The sequence below is a fragment of the Lampetra planeri genome, chromosome 1 (genome assembly GCF_965212315.1).
Source record: "Lampetra planeri chromosome 1, kcLamPlan1.2.h2, whole genome shotgun sequence".
Lineage (NCBI taxonomy): Eukaryota > Metazoa > Chordata > Hyperoartia > Petromyzontiformes > Petromyzontidae > Lampetra > Lampetra planeri.
The window spans coordinates 16,952,612-16,971,521 of NC_136107.1; the positions used below are offsets into that span (position 1 = coordinate 16,952,612).

At 49.0% G+C, this 18,910-nt stretch overlaps 1 protein-coding gene across 1 annotated transcript in view; it reads right to left on the reverse strand.

The window, feature by feature from the left end:
* The window catches only part of ANAPC4 (anaphase promoting complex subunit 4), a 29,492-nt gene extending 12,428 nt beyond the window's left edge, over positions 1-17,064 (reverse strand). Inside the window, exons 1-14 of the mRNA XM_078595045.1 lie at positions 16,904-17,064; positions 15,366-15,484; positions 14,676-14,781; positions 13,934-14,066; positions 13,326-13,394; positions 13,127-13,168; positions 12,853-12,940; positions 12,527-12,640; positions 11,730-11,813; positions 10,551-10,637; positions 9,413-9,474; positions 8,993-9,035; positions 8,414-8,490; positions 8,088-8,188 (exon numbers count right to left, since the gene is read on the reverse strand). Of these exons, the coding sequence (XP_078451171.1) occupies positions 8,088-8,188; positions 8,414-8,490; positions 8,993-9,035; positions 9,413-9,474; positions 10,551-10,637; positions 11,730-11,813; positions 12,527-12,640; positions 12,853-12,940; positions 13,127-13,168; positions 13,326-13,394; positions 13,934-14,066; positions 14,676-14,781; positions 15,366-15,473 (1,114 nt within the window). The 5' untranslated portion in view covers positions 15,474-15,484; positions 16,904-17,064. The remainder of the gene's footprint in view (positions 1-8,087; positions 8,189-8,413; positions 8,491-8,992; positions 9,036-9,412; positions 9,475-10,550; positions 10,638-11,729; positions 11,814-12,526; positions 12,641-12,852; positions 12,941-13,126; positions 13,169-13,325; positions 13,395-13,933; positions 14,067-14,675; positions 14,782-15,365; positions 15,485-16,903) is intronic.
* Positions 17,065-18,910: the final 1,846 nt, after the last annotated feature.

Consider the following 18,910-nt stretch of genomic DNA (forward strand, 5'->3'; position numbering starts at 1 on the left):
GGTGGTGCATCAGCCAGTCTCCTCAGTCAATCGACCTGTGCCATCTGGGTTTGCCCCGTGACCTCCTGCCAGCGGGCGTTCGACACTTCACGTGGCCTCAAGGTGCACATAGCCTGGCACAAGCGTTGTCGTGACGTCACCACCACTTAGTGGCGAATGGCGGTTGTTGTTCAGTCTATGTATGTGTAATAAAGGACTCGATCACTGGGTCTGTCTCCGTTGTCCTTTATTTGGGTTCTTTACACTTGTCCCACACGGCCCTCGCTCAGAGCCTCTCCGCTTGGCAGCTCCACAGCTGCCTTCGCTCCCGTAGCCTCCTCGCCTCTGCAGCTCCGCTGCAGGTCCCCTGTGCCGTCCTCCGGCTGCCCTCACTGCAGCTCCACCGCTGCTCCTCGTTCCTCCGTGCTCGGTCACCGCTGGCCGACGGTGCCGAGTCTTACTCTGTGTGTGTGGCGATCTCGCCACTCTCCAACCTCCGCCCTGCGTGGCCTCACTCTATCTCTATCTCCAACACTCTCCCGTCTCTTCCGATATCTCTCCCTTAAGACCTCACCCCTCTCTCACACGTGACCTAACTCCTCCCTCCCATGACGTCATATCCGCGAGGCCGTTTACGCCCGCATTACACCACCCTCCCCCGTAGAGAAAATCCAGCCGACCTCGGCTGAACAATAACGACACAAGTAATGCGAGCGAACACAACCATCACACATGCAAGGACAACGAAGCATACAATAATTATAACAACAACAACAAAACACAACAGTAAAAATCAACGAAATGTAAGGGACTTTGAGCGCGTGCGGGTCGCCGGTCCGTCCCGGACGGGCGGCAGCCCTCCTGCAGACCGGGAACGTGACGGGGTTTTAGGAGCGACAGGATGAAGTCCTCCTGTCGCTATTGGAGGCCCGTCAATGTCCCGGTCCCGTGTCCCTGAAGGCCCAGCGTCGGGGGTGCGTCGCGATCGTGTCTGCGGCGGGGTCGGAAGGGCGGCGGGGCTCGGAGTCCCCGCAGCCGTGGTAGGCACACCCCGAGCAGAGTCTCCTGTCTCCAGCAATGTCACGACCGGCTTGTCTGTAAAAGGCACGACAGGCGCACTTGCAAGGTCAACAGGCACAGGCAAGGATGAGTCGGCAGCAACAGACCCCGGCAAGGCAACATCAGGAGATGACGCATCGTTTCGAGGGGCCACATATGGTTTCAAGCGCGACGTGTGAACGAACCAACGCCGAGATCCAAACCGAACACGCGCGGACTGTGGGTTGGGAACCTCGATGAGGCGAACCGGCCCTTGCCATGGTTTGTGTAATTTAGGAGAGGTACCTGGCCGCACCTGCGGGCAATGGAGCCAGGCCATGTCCCCCACCTTCCAGGGGCACTCCCCCTTTGAGCGTCGAGCACACCGCTCGTTCCAGGCCTGGGCTTTGGCAGTAGCCATGCGGGCCCCTTCCCGCGCCTCAGTAACACGGCGAACGGTATCCTGAATGTAATCAGGAAGAGGCTTAGCAGGTCCCCTCACTCCAGTTCCCAACTGCACATCCATTGGCGGCACGTTTTCGCGACCGTACATAAGTAAAAACGGCAAATATCCTGTAGCCGCATGCGGCGTCATCCGGTATGCCGAAAGTACCCCAGGGATATGCAAATCCCAATCCGATTGTTTTTCACTCACGGTGTGACACAACATGGCGGACAAAGTCCGATTCAGCCGTTCGACCATACCATCCGTTTGTGGGTGGTAGGGAGATGTCCATATCTTTTTAGTTCCAAGAGCCGCACACACCTCCCCCAACAATTTAGAATTAAAATTCCGGCCTTGGTCTGTAAGGAGCCTCTCCGGCGCCCCCTTGTCCATAACATACCCAAATAGAAAGGCGTCTGTGATAGACGCCGCTGACTGGTCAGGCAAAGGCCAGGCCATCGGCCAGCGGGAGAGGTACTCCACCCCAACTAGCAAGTATTTATTACCTTTAGCGGATGGCGGGAAGGGTCCCAAAATGTCCAACGCCACCAATTCGTTAACTCTAGACACCTGAATAGACTGTATCGGCGGCACATATGGTTGTTTAGGTGGTTTTCGCCGGGCACAATCGGGACACGCGCGAACGTGACCGACGACATCCGTTGTCATGCCGTGCCAAAAGTAGTCTCGCTGCAACGTCAATAGGGTCTTCTGCACCCCCAGATGTAAAAGCGTGTCCCCATGCAGAGTCCTAATCAATTCGTACCGCAAGGATGCCGGTACAACCAGACGCCAGCGTTCCTGTAACCCTTCCCTCCACATCAGCAGACCATCGCGGAGAGCGGTTTCCGGCATACCCCCCCCGTACCCAGTCCCCCACTCTTCTTCGCAGTCCGATTCCGTAACGTGACCAATGAATCATCCAACATTTGTTCCCGAATCCACACAGCCCTTGGAAGATTCAAAATCCCATCAGCCGGTCCCGGCTCCTTTGGAGCTTCAGGCACGTCGACCGCCAACGCAACAGGCTGAGGGGGGTGCTGAATCGGCGCACATCTATGCGTCCCAGACGCGCACGCGCAAGGGGATCGCTGCGGCAACCTAGAAAGCGCGTCCGCATTCGCGTGATGCACCCCCTTCCGATGGTGAATTTGGAAGGAAAATTCTTGCAGCGTGTCCAACCACCGCGCCAACTGGCCGGATGGTTGGTCCATCTTGAGAGCATACTGCAAGGCCGCATGATCCGTGCGTACAATAAACGAACGACCGTAGAGATACGGTCAAAATTGGCGGAGAAAGAAAACAATTGCCAAAAGTTCCCTGCGTGTGACGCAGTAGCGGGTTTCTGCGGGAGACAAAACCCGGCTACCGTACGCCACCACTTGCTCCACACCACCTTTTGACTGAGACAACACGGCCCCAATGCCCGTGTCACTCGCGTCCGTATCCAGAATGAAGGGGTGATCGAAATCAGGATAATCCAACGTCGGTGCCGTAGCCAGTCGATCGCGCAGGCCCTGAAACGCCGCCTCTTCTGGCGGTCCCCAAGCAAATTTCCGTCCTTTACCCGTAAGGAGGTGCAAGGGCCTCGCGATCGTCGCGAAATTCGGAACAAACCGCCGATAATATGAGGCAAACCCCAAAAACCGAAGTACATCCCCCACCGTGGCCGGGGTTGGCCAGTCACGGACGCATGCTGTCTTGTCCGGATCCGTGGCCACCCCGTCCGCAATGACGATATGCCCCAAGTAGCGCATGGACCGTTGCAATAGGTGACATTTCTTAGGCTTAAATTTCAAATTAGCGGAACGCATCCTGGCGAACACAGCCTCCAACCGCAGTAAATGCTCATCAAATGTGCGGCTGAAGACGATAATATCGTCTAAATATATCAGACATGTCTCCCACTGCAACCCCGTTAACACCAACTCCATCAACCTTTGAAATGTGGCAGGGGCAGCATTCAACCCCATCGGAAGACAATTAAATTGGAATAACCCCTGCGGCGTACGGAAAGCAGTCTTCTCCCGCGAGGGCTCGTCAAGGGGAAGCTGCCAGAATCCCGAAGAGAGATCTAGCGTTGAAAAGAACTTCGCCCCCGACAAGGCATCGAGGGAGTCGTCCATACGCGGCAGGGGGTACGCATCTGCCACAGACACTTTATTCAATTTTCGAAAGTCCACACAAAATCGCAATTTGCCGTCCTTTTTAACCAAAACAACAGGCGCGCCCCATGGGCTGTTAGATGGAGATATTATGTCCGCAGCCAACATGTCATCCACTGCCCCTCGAACCTGATCTCGCTCCGCCGGACTCATCCGATGCGAGTTTAACCGAATAGGGGCAGCGTCCCGTGTCAATATGATGGTAAAGCAAGGAGGTGCGTCCCAAGTCCAAATCGTCGGAGCTAAACACATCAGAATAACTCAATAATAATTTACGAAGCGCGCAACGTTGTTCACCGGAAAGGGAAGAATTTTCCCCACACAATTCGGCGATCCAGCGATTATCTGTGGCACCAGGACCTGAAACACCACCAACCATGACCTGGCTGCCCAGATGATCTTGTGCCGTAAACGCCGTAGTGGCATGTGCCACAACCGTACCAGCCGGCACACACACATTTTCAGTACTTGCATTAAGCACCTGCAGAAACGGCTGCTGGTCTGGCCGGACAATAGTTTGCGCCCCAACGAGCGCCGATCCGCCCGTTATGGTGGCGGACGGCGACAACAAAACCCCAATTGCACCTTGACGACCAGGTACAGGCTTCCGATATCGCAAGGGGATAAGCATCTGTGAGCCAGGTGGAATATCAACAGATACCTCGGACAGCGCCTGCACCTGAGCGACCGGAGCAGGTCGCCCCCAGGGCGATGGTAGAAATGTAATTTTTCGCCCACCCGGTAATTCAATGCAGTTTTGATTAATTCGAATTAGAATGGGCATCTTGGCCAGGAAGTCAGTTCCCAACAAGCAAGGAACCGCAAGGGACCTCGAAATTAACACAATTCCCGAGGCCGACACTCCCCCGATAGATATTTTAGCATCCACCTGGCCCACAATGCCCATGCTACCCCCGTTCGCAGCGACGCAGGAATCGTAAATCGGACGCACGGCCTCAGGTGGGATGTCCAACAGATGGAAAATTACATCCGATATAATGGTGGCGAACGCCCCGGAATCCACTAAAATACGCACGTCCACCCCTTGTATAGAACCAGGTACAGTGAACGAACCAGTAGCGGCCGCGACGACCTGCCGTGCCAATTTACGCAACTGCGTTACCGAGCGACGTGGCCCAGTCGATGGCCTTCCCCCGTTATTAACAACACCCGGATCGCACGACAACGGTGATGAGTGAGGTGTCAAGCCTTGCCGGGTGTCTGGTGCGCACCGACTTGCCTGTCCTGGAGGATCCTTCCGTGGCACGTCCGCTGTCGAGGCCTCCTGCTGGGGCGGACCCGGGACACGGGCCCAGCAGTCCCTGGCGTAATGGTCTTTACGGCTGCAGCGGAAGCAGTCGATGTCGTTGCGCCGCGCCGCAGGCCCCCCGTCCCGACGCTCCAGTGTCGGCGGCGCAGATCGCGGCCCCGGCCTACTGCGGGCCGACCACTGAGCAGAGGCGGCTGTCAGCTCCTGCGGGCCCCCCCCGTCAGGAACATACACCGCCTTCTTGGGATCCCAACCCGCGGCACCTCCTTCGACGATGGGCCCCCCCGTCCACGCCGTGACTTGCTTCCAACGGCGCAGGTTGAACTGGGCATCAAGACATTTAGCGGCCGCCCGGGATGTCAGCTTTTCGTGGCCAAACACCGGCATAGGAATCCCCAAATCCCGGGACAGCTCGAGCATCTTACCCAAGATGAGAGGTTCGAGCAGGTCAGGCTCCGTCTCCGGGTATGCTCCAATACCGCACCCCTGTATGCCACCGGCAACTCTTCGGGTGCTCGCTGACGTTGAACAAACCGGCGATGAGCATCATCCGGTGGCTCATATGCATCTGCCATCTCGTCGAAAACTCCTCTCAATGTTTTCTTCTTCTCGGCCTTTATAGAACGGAAGAATCTCACCGACTCGTCATCGAGAAGAGTCGGTAAAACCTCCAATGCCTCAGCGTCCGTCCACCTTGCTGAGCGTACCGCCGCCAAAAATCTGCAGGCGAAAGCACTCCAATCGCCACCGATGGAGAATTCTTTAACGGTCGTGAGATGACGACTGCGACTCCTTGTTGCGCCGTCCTCAGCCGATGACTCACCAGGCGGCATATTCAAAATGGCGTCGCATCGCAACGTGTTCAAGATGGCGGCCTCTCGCCGCGGAGAGCGCAAGATGGCGGCTTCCCGCCGTTCTTCTCATGCCAAGCCCAAGATGGCGTCTTCGTGCCGCGTGGCCGATGGCGCCGACAGCGGAGGCAAGGCGGTGCCCTGCGGACCTCCATCGGCTCTCCCCAACGCCGTCCTCGGCGTGACGAGCTCGCACAATTGCACGAGCACGATTTTCAGTGTCTCCAGCTGCGCCGCCATCTGCCTCCATCGCAAGTCCGCGTCCTCCGGCGCAGACGGGTCCACCGACGCGGCGACATCTTGGACTCCCGGACCCGTACTCGTTCCCGCACGGATATCCTCCTCCATCGCAGGCAGGTCCACCGCCTGAGGAAGGTCGTCGTCGTCGGATGATGATGCAGATGATGGCGCAGGAATATTCTTTTTTCTGAGCTGTTTTGACATGCCGTTTCACTTCTGACACCAGTGTAATAAAGGACTCGATCACTGGGTCTGTCTCCGTTGTCCTTTATTTGGGTTCTTTACACTTGTCCCACACGGCCCTCGCTCAGAGCCTCTCCGCTTGGCAGCTCCACAGCTGCCTTCGCTCCCGTAGCCTCCTCGCCTCTGCAGCTCCGCTGCAGGTCCCCTGTGCCGTCCTCCGGCTGCCCTCACTGCAGCTCCACCGCTGCTCCTCGTTCCTCCGTGCTCGGTCACCGCTGGCCGACGGTGCCGAGTCTTACTCTGTGTGTGTGGCGATCTCGCCACTCTCCAACCTCCGCCCTGCGTGGCCTCACTCTATCTCTATCTCCAACACTCTCCCGTCTCTTCCGATATCTCTCCCTTAAGACCTCACCCCTCTCTCACACGTGACCTAACTCCTCCCTCCCATGACGTCATATCCGCGAGGCCGTTTACGCCCGCATTACATATGTATGTGTGAGTCTATTTGTGCGTGTAACTCTATGTGTGTGTGTCAATGGATTTGCGTGTGTAACTACATGTGTGTCTGCCTTTTTCGCCCGGGCAACGCCAGGTACTAACCGCTAGCTCTATATAAAAGTAAAAAATTGTCTGTTTGTGGCTTTGTGTGTGTTCGCGCGCTTGCGAAGGATTAGGCTCTCAAACGGTGGGGTTCACGTTAAATAAAAATAGCCAGGTACCACGCCGTAAGCCTCGCCGCGAGCAACCGCTATTCCTTTTTCACATCCGTCAACTTTTAATAAGTTAAATTAGCGATTTAGTGCGATTTTTTTTCGCTCTCTATTTATTTATGATGCGTGCACGACCATACCAACTCACGCGCCTTTTGTGGGGGGGGGACGGCCCATGCCAAGTCGCACGCCTTCGGTGGGAGTGAGGGGGACATTTTCTTTCGTGTTAAAAATGCTTTAAAAATACACTAAACACTGAGCTTAAATCTTCACTGTGTGATGTCCCCCCCACCCCGATGCGTGCAGTTACTAATATATACAGTCGCTAGATGCTACCACTTTAGGCCGTAGATATTACTGCAGAGCGGCCGAGGAAATAGTGGCTGGCGGGGGGGGGTCAGAGGTAGCAGCCCAGCCCCAGCCTGCCAAGGTGCCACCTTGGCCGGCTGGACAATCTAGGCGAGGCCGGAGGCTCTGCACGGGACTAGGCCTCACCACGCCACTCTGTCAGGTGAGTACTTTGTGCTATAGAGTCGATAAATACTGCTATAGAGTCAGCATGTACTACTGTAGTGATAGCAGGTACCACCATAGTCGGTATGCACTGCTGTAATCATAGGGTACCACCACAGTCAGTACGCACTGCTGTTAGATTTTTAAGAGTAGTTGTAAAATATTTTTTTGGCCCGGGCAACGCCAGGTATACAAGCTAGTCTATAATATAATAAAATATTTAGTAGCATTGAAATGTTTACTAAGGTCGTGAAAAAGAAAAGGCCATATTCCAGTTGTTTTGGTATAGGCTGTACCTAAACATCCTATGACTAAATCAATGCATCCGATCTCGGCAGATCTCGGCAGCTAAGCTGAGCTGAGCCTGGACAAAGCTTAGATGGGTGACCACTATGAATACAACAGGTGTTGTAGGCTGCTGTGGAATTAGGTTGTCAGTAGAGGGCAGTGCAGCAAAATCAATGTTGTACTGTACTATGCGTCAACGGCTATGCTCCCAGCCATCACCAACCCATGTAGATCAGCATGATGAAATATGGTCAAACAACTCCCTTGAACCGCACGGCAGGTGGAGACGACCCCCATCCAGCACTGAATTGACCAAAGGGCTGTACATGCACATAAATACATGAAACAATGTGCTCTGGACGAACCAAACGGCCGAGAAAATGTAAAAAAGTGGAGGCTTCTTACCCTCCACGGAGTCCTCCCGCAGACCCAGGCACCCGTACTTCTGTCGCCACATGGCCATGCCCTTTAGCTCCACCAGGTGGTAGAGAAGTGCATCAGCTCCACTGTGGGGTGACAATTACCTCTTTTTCCACTGGCACAAACAAGCTGCCCGGGGCTGTGCAGAGCCAGCCCTGCATGGCACGGGAGGTGCCTGGTTATTTTTTCCATTTCAGAACCCAAGCCTTATCACTGACGTCGCAAGTTCCAAGTATAATGACTGATTCAACGTGACAAATATGACTAACCCTGCCCCTGGCCCTGTGCCAGATTCAGAAGTGAAAACCCACCTCTGCAGGTGGCTGGTGAGAAGCTTCAAAATGCTATAGTAAGACGATTCCACCTCATGACCCAGCTTCTTTAAGCCCTGCGCACATACATACACAAATGCACGTCAGTGTGGCACATCATTGCTGTTGTGTATATGATCCTTATGGCGGTACCCCGGGGTACCAAATAATACTAAATGGCCGAGGCAATTAAATATTTTCTTTCTGGGACACTATTTTTTTCCAGGGGTGTGCTTCACTCAGGGGTACCAATCAATCTGAAATCAGTACTAATCTGCGATGTCGAAACGCAGCGAGAGAACGATTGCGCTCAAACCCTGAATGCTCGTACGCACCATGGTGGTGCATCGTGTACAGCTCGTCGAGAGAAGTCGTTTGCCGCATCGCCGACCATCAACAGACTAAAAACGACTGCATCACGGACATTATGCGAGAGCCGGGGTATTATGGTACCACGGAGTACCGCCATAAGGTTCATAGATCCTGTATGACGTGTGTATTTATTGTTTACTTAAACGCCATTTACACAGCACTGCTTTGTTGCTGTGGAATGGGCACACGTGTATAGTTTATTCGTACCTTCAATGTGAGTTTGTTTAATAGCAGCATCTGGAGCTCAGGGCTGTAAAAATATAGAAACATGACATTTCATCTTCAATGTCTTTTGCAATTATATGCCCGTAAATCTAAAACACGGAGTCTAGACAAAATAGGCGAGGTCTCTCTTCACGAGCTTTATGATACACCACCTTTGTACATTTTACAGACTTGCACTTTGGCAAAAGCAGTGTTCATATTTCCAAGCCAGCCACATACGATGTTATGTGGTCTTTTACAATACACCACACCAGACGATCAATGACATAGAGTAGAGAGCCCAGGGGATAGGTGACCACCTGGGAATTGGCCAAACATTCCGTTGCAAGACCCTCTTGAAGACGAGTAAAGAAACAACTTACTGAGGCTTTTATGGGAAAACAAAAAGGCATTGGATATTACCTGGCTGTTCCCCACAACAGCAGCTCCATGAACTCATTACTCACAGAGGTGTCAGGGTTCTCCTGTGAAGCCAAAGAGAACGTTTTTTTTGTTTAACTCAAGCCAGAATTATAACAAAAACATCTTTGGATTCTTTATCATGTATGTTGAACTTATTTTGCCCCATATGTAGCCAAATGCGCTCATCGGAGGTGTGGGATAACACTCCATACCCTACTTATAAACTAGCAAATACATTGTAAAGCAATTTTCTAGTTTATTTTCAATTATTATGTGCCATCACTTCACCGTCTCGCACCAACCAGCGTGAAGTATGGTCAACCCCCCCCCCCCCCATGACCAAGACAGCATGGCGAGGTCTTTATCCAGCAGTGGAATGACAAAGGGTTATACATTATTATATCGTCTGAAGAACCATTTCAGCAACGAGCTATGACTTACTAGAATCACCCAGAAATGTCTGTCCGTCCCGCGCATGACGTCACTCCACATGAGCCCCCCCCCCCGCGTGACGTCACTCCACATGAGGCCCACCCCCTCATTAATATTCATGAGTGGGTGGATTTTTACACTAACGCTGAGGAAGGTCGAGCTGAATTAAATAATTTATTACGCAAAGTCGCTTCAAATGACGTTTCTTTACAGAAAAAGTAAAAAATAAATCTACGCAGCACATTGCTACATCCGTGAGACGTCACTGCAAAAGAGCCCCTCCCCCCCCTCATTAATACTCATGCCCGCGTGGAAATGTACACTAACGCACAAGAAGGTCGCTCACTCCACATGCCGCACCCCCCCCCCCCTCATTAATAATCATGAGCTGAACAATTTTTATATTGAATATTTCATATTTACTGCAATATACACCCGTCCTTGGACGGGCAAAAAGCTAGTTCATAATAAGTCACGGCCAAGGTTGCAATCATATTGGTAGTACTAATGTCTGCATATCTTAATCTGTTCCACAACCTCTAATGTAAACAAAATGATAACATTAAGTTTGGTATTTTAAAAAAACTGGAAAATGTTCAATACTAAAAATATATATAAGCAGTGTTAACTTACGGCGCACACCTTTTTAATTTTTTGTATCAAGCATAAATGCTTGAGAGAACCACAACACACCCTCCACTCCTACCTTGACAAAGTTGGTGAGTCCCATGTCCATTTCAATGAGCACGTCCTCCCATGCCCCACTCATGCTCTGCACCGTCAGATATTGATACTGCACACACACGCATTCAAGCTCGCATTTGTGACGAATTGGCATGTTCTGTTTACGGGACAACCCTTACTAGATGGCTGTGTTGGGTGGTGGCGGGTTTAACGTCACATTTATATATTTACGCGATCTAACCCAAAAAACCTCTAATATGGGTATTGGTCACGAAAGCCTACGTGTTATACAACAATAAACACGGCGAGGTTCTGCCCAGTGTGAAAGAGTCAACCAAATGCATGTGAGAGGGGCTCTAAAGAGCTCCCTCCAGTGGAGGCCATTCCGACAGCAGTGACGTGAGCAATCTATTACAGGGCTGTACTTTTACTTTTCACACAGCGAGGTTCAACTGTTTTAATTGTTTGTCACTGTTTAAATCCACATTTTATCCCAATTGTGCCATCTGTCATGTCATGATGAAGAATGCATTTTTAAATCTTTTAGCACAGTGCAACCCCATGTTCGAGTAAAGCATATTCCTCAGAACTGTCTAACTACTCCAGTGACCTCTTATCCACACAAGGCAGCACTTTCTCAGCTGCCTTGCTAAAGACATTAATATTTATTACATGACAGTAAAAAATATTATTTTGAATTCTCAGAGCTGGTATTTAGCCATATGAAGAGCAAAACCAATCTTTCGAGGCATTTTTTGTGTGAGCAGTTATTGGTGACAGGACTCAAACCATGAACTCACTCCATTTAACACATTCCTGCAGAGGGAGCTGGTAGGAACGTTGGGTTGCTCGGTCAATGGCCAATGTCAACGGCGGCGTGGTGTATTCCGCAAATATGCCCGACTGTGAGGGCGGGCACAAGCCGGCGTGAGTAGGTTAAACGTTGGGTTTTATAAAGCAACCACGGGGTGACCATCCCCTCCCCCCATCCAGTCCCACCCCCCACCCTCTCCACCCAGCCCCACCCTCCCCACCCAGCCCCTCCATGCACGACGGACGGACACAATAATCCCCTGTGGGCTGGTGTAACCAGGAGGTTCCTACCAGTAAGAACCCACTTTAATCAGGAGCAGCTGCCCAGGGATAAAACCCATAATTTCAGCAATGACAACTCATTGAAGTTCAACTGCTGATGACTTACATGGAGGAGAGCTGATATGTGGGTGAACTTCCTCGCCATTTTTGTGACCTCTGGCAGATTGGCAGCCAGAAGACTCGTATCCCACTGAAGACCGGGGATACACATTTACAGATGAAACAAGACAACAGATTCAAACAGAACTGAAGTATAGACACTAATTACCACATAAGTCACATTGTCTTGCTAAATCAATACATCCCTTTGTAGACGGTGAAATTATGATTTTCATCAAAATTGCTCTATCCACCACTGGATGAAGGCTTCCCCACATTCCACATTAATTCCATCCCTGTCCCGGGATGCCACAATCTATCTCACTCCTGTGCATGAGCTCATCTCAATTGCCTCGTATTCGAGGTGTTCGTCCACTCAGATGTGATGGCTCCTTTGGCTGCCATTTCATCACCCGTCTTGTCCATTTTATATCACTCCTTATACCAATGCATCATGCCAAAGTCCACTGGCAGTGAGAAGACTTATGCCTCACAGGAAAGAGGGCCTCCGTTCGATTTTAGTTTTTGGCGCTTTTCTGTGTGGAATTATGTTCTCCCTCTGTCCTGCGACTGATATTGATGACACATCCCAATGCTGAAAATGATCTGCGACGTACTCAATTAAGAAACGTAAAGCAACATTTGCCCCCTGCTGCAAAAGCTTGGCAGGACCCCTCCAGGAGAAAAAAAAGATTATCGAGACTCAACAGCATTTTCCTTGGTAAACAGGCAAAAAAAATCAAGAAAATCCGGCTGCATATACATTCAATGAAACAAATAATACTTGAGAGGGTGAAACAGTACCTGAGAATAAATGATATTGCAGTGGGATTCGTCCACAGTGCTCGTCTTTTTCACTGCTACAGAGAGGGCCTTTAGGTCGCTGGAGAGACACAGGTGAAGGCACTGGCCCTCACTCTGCATATCACCACAGCACAAACGTCAGTTTTGTTACCAAAGTTGTATGTCCAAACCACGCATGTATTCATTTGTTTAAAACAATTTTACACAATCCTGCACATGGCAGTGCATGCTCACTCCCCTCACATAAAACCACACTGTATGACAGAGAGAACAAGACTGCAACTCGACGCGAGTACCATGTGTGTGCATTAAAAACGTTATCTTACCTTGATCAAAAGACTTGCGATTTTAAATATTCCAAAGGCATAAAATGCAACAACTCCATGGCAACTTCCAAGTACTAAAATGTTGAGCCTACAAAATAACAGAAAGTGTTTGTATAATTTAATTGAGCGCACCTACTTTCAGAATACCCATCGCCAAATAAGAACTATTTCAAATGTTAACAAATATTGCTAAAATCTATAGAGAGTGATAACAGTCGAGAAAAATGACGTAACCTGTATCACATTACAGTAAGAGAAAGACTTGTTTACATACCTGGAATCACCCAATAGCCTTTGAATATCAGAATTCTCTTCACTGCGAAAACAAGCACAGAAAATTTACAAACAAGAGAAAACCAGCACTCTACAGAAATGAGTCCAGTAAGCCACTTCACATTAAATTCCATTCATCAGTTGAACACGATGAAATGAAAGGTACCAAAGCTCAATTGTGCCAAGGCCAGTGATCTTACCTCTTAGGCAAAGCTGGCAGCTTTGACAGGTAAACGGTGTGATCGTCCTCAAACAAATTAAACTCCGGACTGGAAAAAACATGATACAAACATCTTGCCATGCACGTAACTGCAGCAGTGAAAAACATATTTAGGCAGAAAATTATACAGTTTGTTGACTAATCATTAGACTGTACAATCAATGGTTCTTAAATTTTGTTTGGAACTACAATTTAATTACAATGACTATCAAATGCATTCATACGTAACTTTTTGGGTTTAATCCGTAACAAACACAATATGTAAAAAGCAGTATATTATATCCAAATTTTCCTAAATATTTCAACAATTAGAATCATTATCCATGATAAATCCACTTCTGGATTGAGTCTTCCCCAAGTCATCGCCATCTTCTCATGAAACGTCGATGCACCAATCCACGAGCTGAGATCATTGCTCCATCTGCACAGTAGACATCCTCTTGAGTGTGTTCCCTCTTTTGGTTGCCACTAAATCATTAGGCCCGACCACCAGTTACATTCCCTCCTTGTGACATGTCCTGCTCAAGCAAACCTGAAATATATGTGCCCTTTTTAAAAGACCGACTCGAAATGCAAAAGTAACCATACCTGCTTTCCTGTTTCACCTGCACCCAGTGCATACAGGTGACCCTGTGCAATGCACCGCACGTGTGCAGGATCTCAGCTTTCTCAACATCACACAGCACCAGTCGCTCGGTATCTCCGTAACTGACTGCCAACACTGTGTGGGCAAAAGGCATATCTTCATGAAGAAGTGAGGCAGCTGGGAATATGAACACTCATGACAACAATTTGGGACACACCAGCCTATATTAGGACTGATTTAGACTATGATCCCATTACCATTGTCAAACCACTAATTTATTAAAATGTGGCTTGGTGTGCCCCATAACTTGCTGCCATAGTCCATGAGATCAGACAACCACATGAGGTTGCAAAATTTAGTGGCCTCCAACCAACCATGGATGATACAAATACTGATACGCAAATGTAAAAATGTCCGGTGTGCAACTGTGGTTACCCAGAACAGACCCTGGAACATATAACGACTCAATGCCCAACTCACAAATACGAAAGAGGCATGACACTCTGCATTTAACCATTTGAAATGAGTTACCAAAGAATTCACTTTTATTGGCCAATTAAATATAGATTTACGATTTAAGGTTTTCTAGCTCAGATGGTACCGATTTCTGCTCTGGCCCATGGACTATCATGAGAGCGTACGCTCATGCAAGGAATTGCTGAAATCCCTGCAAAATTGCACCGGCAGAGAAAGCTGCCGATATTATGATCACATGGAAGCCAGTTTCATTTACACGTCTTCTACCTTTTCCATCTGGCCTCCACGCCAAGGCTGTGACTTCACTGCCCGTGGAGTCATTTGGTGGCAGGCCCCAGACCTTCTGGCAGTTACTGAGCCGATGCAGCAGCACCTGACCACATGCACACACACAAATATAACTACACCAAGAAACACTGAGGCGTGAGTAGCATATTTACCTACAGCTGGGATGATTCGTTGGTCAAGTAAATTAATCAACTATTTATTTTATGGTTGATCACTCAGGCTCCTTTAAATTTCTGTTTCCCCAACATCCTAATGGGACCGTTGATGACGATGACATCACAAAGCACCGCCCATCACCTCCTGTCCAGAGACAACTATAGAAACATAGCTAAGACTTTTTCCCCAACTATTGTCATGTTATTCGGACCGATAATCGCTCATGTAATCAGTTTCTCACGTAATCGCAATAGCCCAGCTTTAATGTAAAGGAGCTGTACATAAAAACTGGAAAGTTAAATATTTCTGCTACAAATGGGCAAAATAAGAAAGTATGCCTGAATGTATGTCGAACTATTTTACACCGTACGTAGCCAACCGTGCAAATCAGAGGTGTGGGGGAAAGACAACAAACTAACACACAAAGAAATAAGTTTTCAATCTAAAGAAATTCGTTTTCAATGTTAAGGGATGCTTTGCAAACACACGAACGGCGATGTGTGCAATTCCCACCTCGCCAGAGCGGCTGGCCAGGCCGATGAGATCGCGTTTGGGGGACCAGCACATGTGCAAGATCTCGGCTGGCAGCTGCTTCTCGGCCACCTGGCGAAAGGACGGCATGATGCTTCCGCCTGCGGGTCACAACCAACGGGTGGACAAAACACGATCGACAACGACGCAAATACAGCAATGATAAAGAAATAAATCGCTCTTAGTTATTACCAACCAACAGACCAGCATGGCCTGGTGGTAGCACGGTGGCCGTCTATTGCTCAAATCCAGCGGCTGCCCTGGTTATTATTGCCTATCTACTAACCAACACGTGCCAATCTGCTTCACAGTGGCAGTTAAAGATCCTGTGATGTCTTTAATTGGATTTGGGCCATTGTGTGCTGACGTCATACTGCACATTTGAAATATTACCACCAAAAATGCTTAAATGGAAAATACATAGCATTCATCACCTCCTGCAAAAATTGGCATCATGGGCCTCCGCGAGACGTTCTTGATTAAGTAGCTATAAAATATATATAACAATTGGCATTAAAAAATATATTTAAAGCAGTGTTATTGGCGAATTAACGACGTCCATTTCGCCGAACTGACGGTATCAGTTGTGCTTAAGGTAAACACGAACATTGATTTTGCTGCGCTGCTTAGCAACTGCCCAACCACTTAGCCCGGGCACCAACCTGACCGTGCGTTGGTGGTCGCCCATCCAAAGGCCTCAACATGTCCAGGGCTCGACCCTGGCCTTATTCAACACTCAAGCCTCGCATTCTGGCCGACTGGCTCACAACATGCCGCTTTACATCCAGTGCCGGATTATTCTCGTGACAAGAGTTGCTTCATATGCTACGGGCCCCGTACTTTCAAGGGCCCCCGCGCTAAATGCTTTCAAGCTATCAATTCCGGTTTATTGATTCTGCATTTGCTCTATTACTATAGTACTATACCGCCTTCGACTTTTATGAACGACTGGGTGTTTAAGGTGAGCGATTTGTCGTATTATCTGGCTGAATAGCAAATACACAAATACAATTACTTCACTATGAAAGTAAAACAATTGTGTTCTAATATTTTTTTTTATTTAGGGCCGCTTTATAACATACGCTACAGGCCTCGCACTAACTTAATCCGGCACTGTTTACATCACATCCAAAGTCGCGCTTAAACGAGACCGGACCGCGCCAGAAACCGTGGCCTATGATCGTCTTCGCATTTGGACGAATCGTCACAATCGTCCGTGTTAACTTCTTTAGCACCGTACGTCGTCCGGCCGTGCTTTAAATCGGAAGTGCGGGGGAGGACTACGAACTAAACGCGAACTGCTTATTGTTGTTTGGTTCGTTGTCCTTTCCCGCACCTCCGATGAGCACGGTTGGCTACGTACCGTGCGAAAGAAGTTCAACATACATCGAGTTACATAACATCCAAAGCCCCACAGGTCCACGGCTCAAATCCCCTTGGCCTTGCATTCTGGCCGACCAGCTCGCGATAGGCCGCTCTAAAGGACGAGACCCCAGACCATGTTGGAAGCCGTCGCTTACCGACGTCTTCGTATTGGTCGTCGCGTTCAATTCGTGACCCGGCGCGCCAGCAACGGAGGCTTACGTTGGTTTTACCCCCGCGGTGGCGGCTGTCTACCCCGAGCGCTGCAGCCGAGGCCTGAAAATGTGTGTTTCCCGCCCTTTCACTTCTCTAGGGGCGTGGCGACGGTGGACGTGACGTCACGGCAATCTGAGCCAATCGCCGCGCCTGCTTGCGGCGCGACGTCACGAAAGAGGGCGTGGCTAAAGGTGGGCTTTAAACTTTTGCGTGGGAAACGATAAACCGCCCCCCCCACCATCATTATCCACCTCCACGTGGTTTTGTACAGTCGGACAATCAATTATATTAATAGTGGAGGAATCCGATGAGCTATAAAGCTCTTTTTCACAGACGTCCAGTCGGGACGGGTAAGAACGTTACAATAACAAACAGTACAAACACACGATAGGGGTGCAAAGTCCAAGAAAGATAAACAAATCACCCAAACACATCCAAATACAACGAAACCATCCCCATCCTACTAGACAAAGGCCACTGAGGTAATTACTTAGTGTTCAAATGTGACCTGGCTACAAATGATAGCTCAACAAAGTGGCTTATCATTTGGACATTTATTGCAGCAAAATAATCTAAATAGTCTAATAATGTAGGACCCGCATCGAGCAGAGGGGTGCTGGCGCAAAACACATTCAGCAGTTCACCAGCGATGGCTGAACAAGATTGACTTTCTGACGAGACACCGAGTTGAATCAATGCTCATGAAATAATGCACTGTCAGAGAAGGCCGATGGTAAATGGATGTGTAAAAATATATTTTATGTGGAGGGAGAGAAATGGGAAGGAGGCATATTGTCTGCTTATTTATTTCATAACGTATTGAGATATTTAATTTAATAAAACTAATGTGTAAGTCCCAGATTACCGTTTTTTTATTCCATTTTACGTTGAGAGACAGAAAGAGTGGCACATGGATCAGGGAATAAACGCAAATCGGACGCATTGACTTAAAAGAAGTGGGTTAGTCGGTTCGGGTAGAACACATCCCGAGGGAAGTTAGCAAATGGACGAGGCAAGGAATGAAGAGAAGGCGCCCGTGAGTACGACCACCACAGAGATGGAGCAAGATCAGTTTAAGTACAAAGGATCCATTCATTGTGACATCGCAGAACTACGAGGAATGGTAACAGCATGGAGAGGAGGTCTTACCCCAGCAGTGAATATACAACGGCCGGTTGATGATTGGAATTTGAAATTACCACCAAAATAACAAACACTGAACTGTTACACTATGAGATCTCTTTTACCAGTGGCAAAATATAATGGTAGGTTTTTACCCTTTTAACTGGTACAAAACTGACACCTTTATTCAAGGCATCATGTTTGCAATGACCACAACACAAGTAGTCAATAAAGCAAACAAAAAGAAGCAACTCTGATAAGGATAATAATATGCACTGTCCTTGAAGTTGATTGGCCCACACCCGAGACGGCTTTCTTTAGAGCCTAGTCCCCATTGGTGTAGGGCCAGATGACACCAGAAGGCGTACAACTCAAAAACAGTGCAATATCAGAGTATTGAGAGTTCGGGGTAAACATTTACACTATGAGATCTCTTTTACCAGTGGCAAAATATAATGGTAGGTTTTTACCCTTTTAACTGGTACAAAACTGACACCTTTATTCAAGGCATCATGTTTGCAATGACCACAACACAAGTAGTCAATAAAGCAAACAAAAAGAAGCAACTCTGATAAGGATTTATTGACTACTTGTGTTGTGGTCATTGCAAACATGATGCCTTGAATAAAGGTGTCAGTTTTGTACCAGTTAAAAGGGTAAAAACCTACCATTATATTTTGCCACTGGTAAAAGAGACCTCATAGTGTAAATGTTTACCCCGAACTCTCAATACTCTGATATTGCACTGTTTTTGAGTTGTACGCCTTCTGGTGTCATCTGGCCCTACACCAATGGGGACTAGGCTCTAAAGAAAGCCGTCTCGGGTG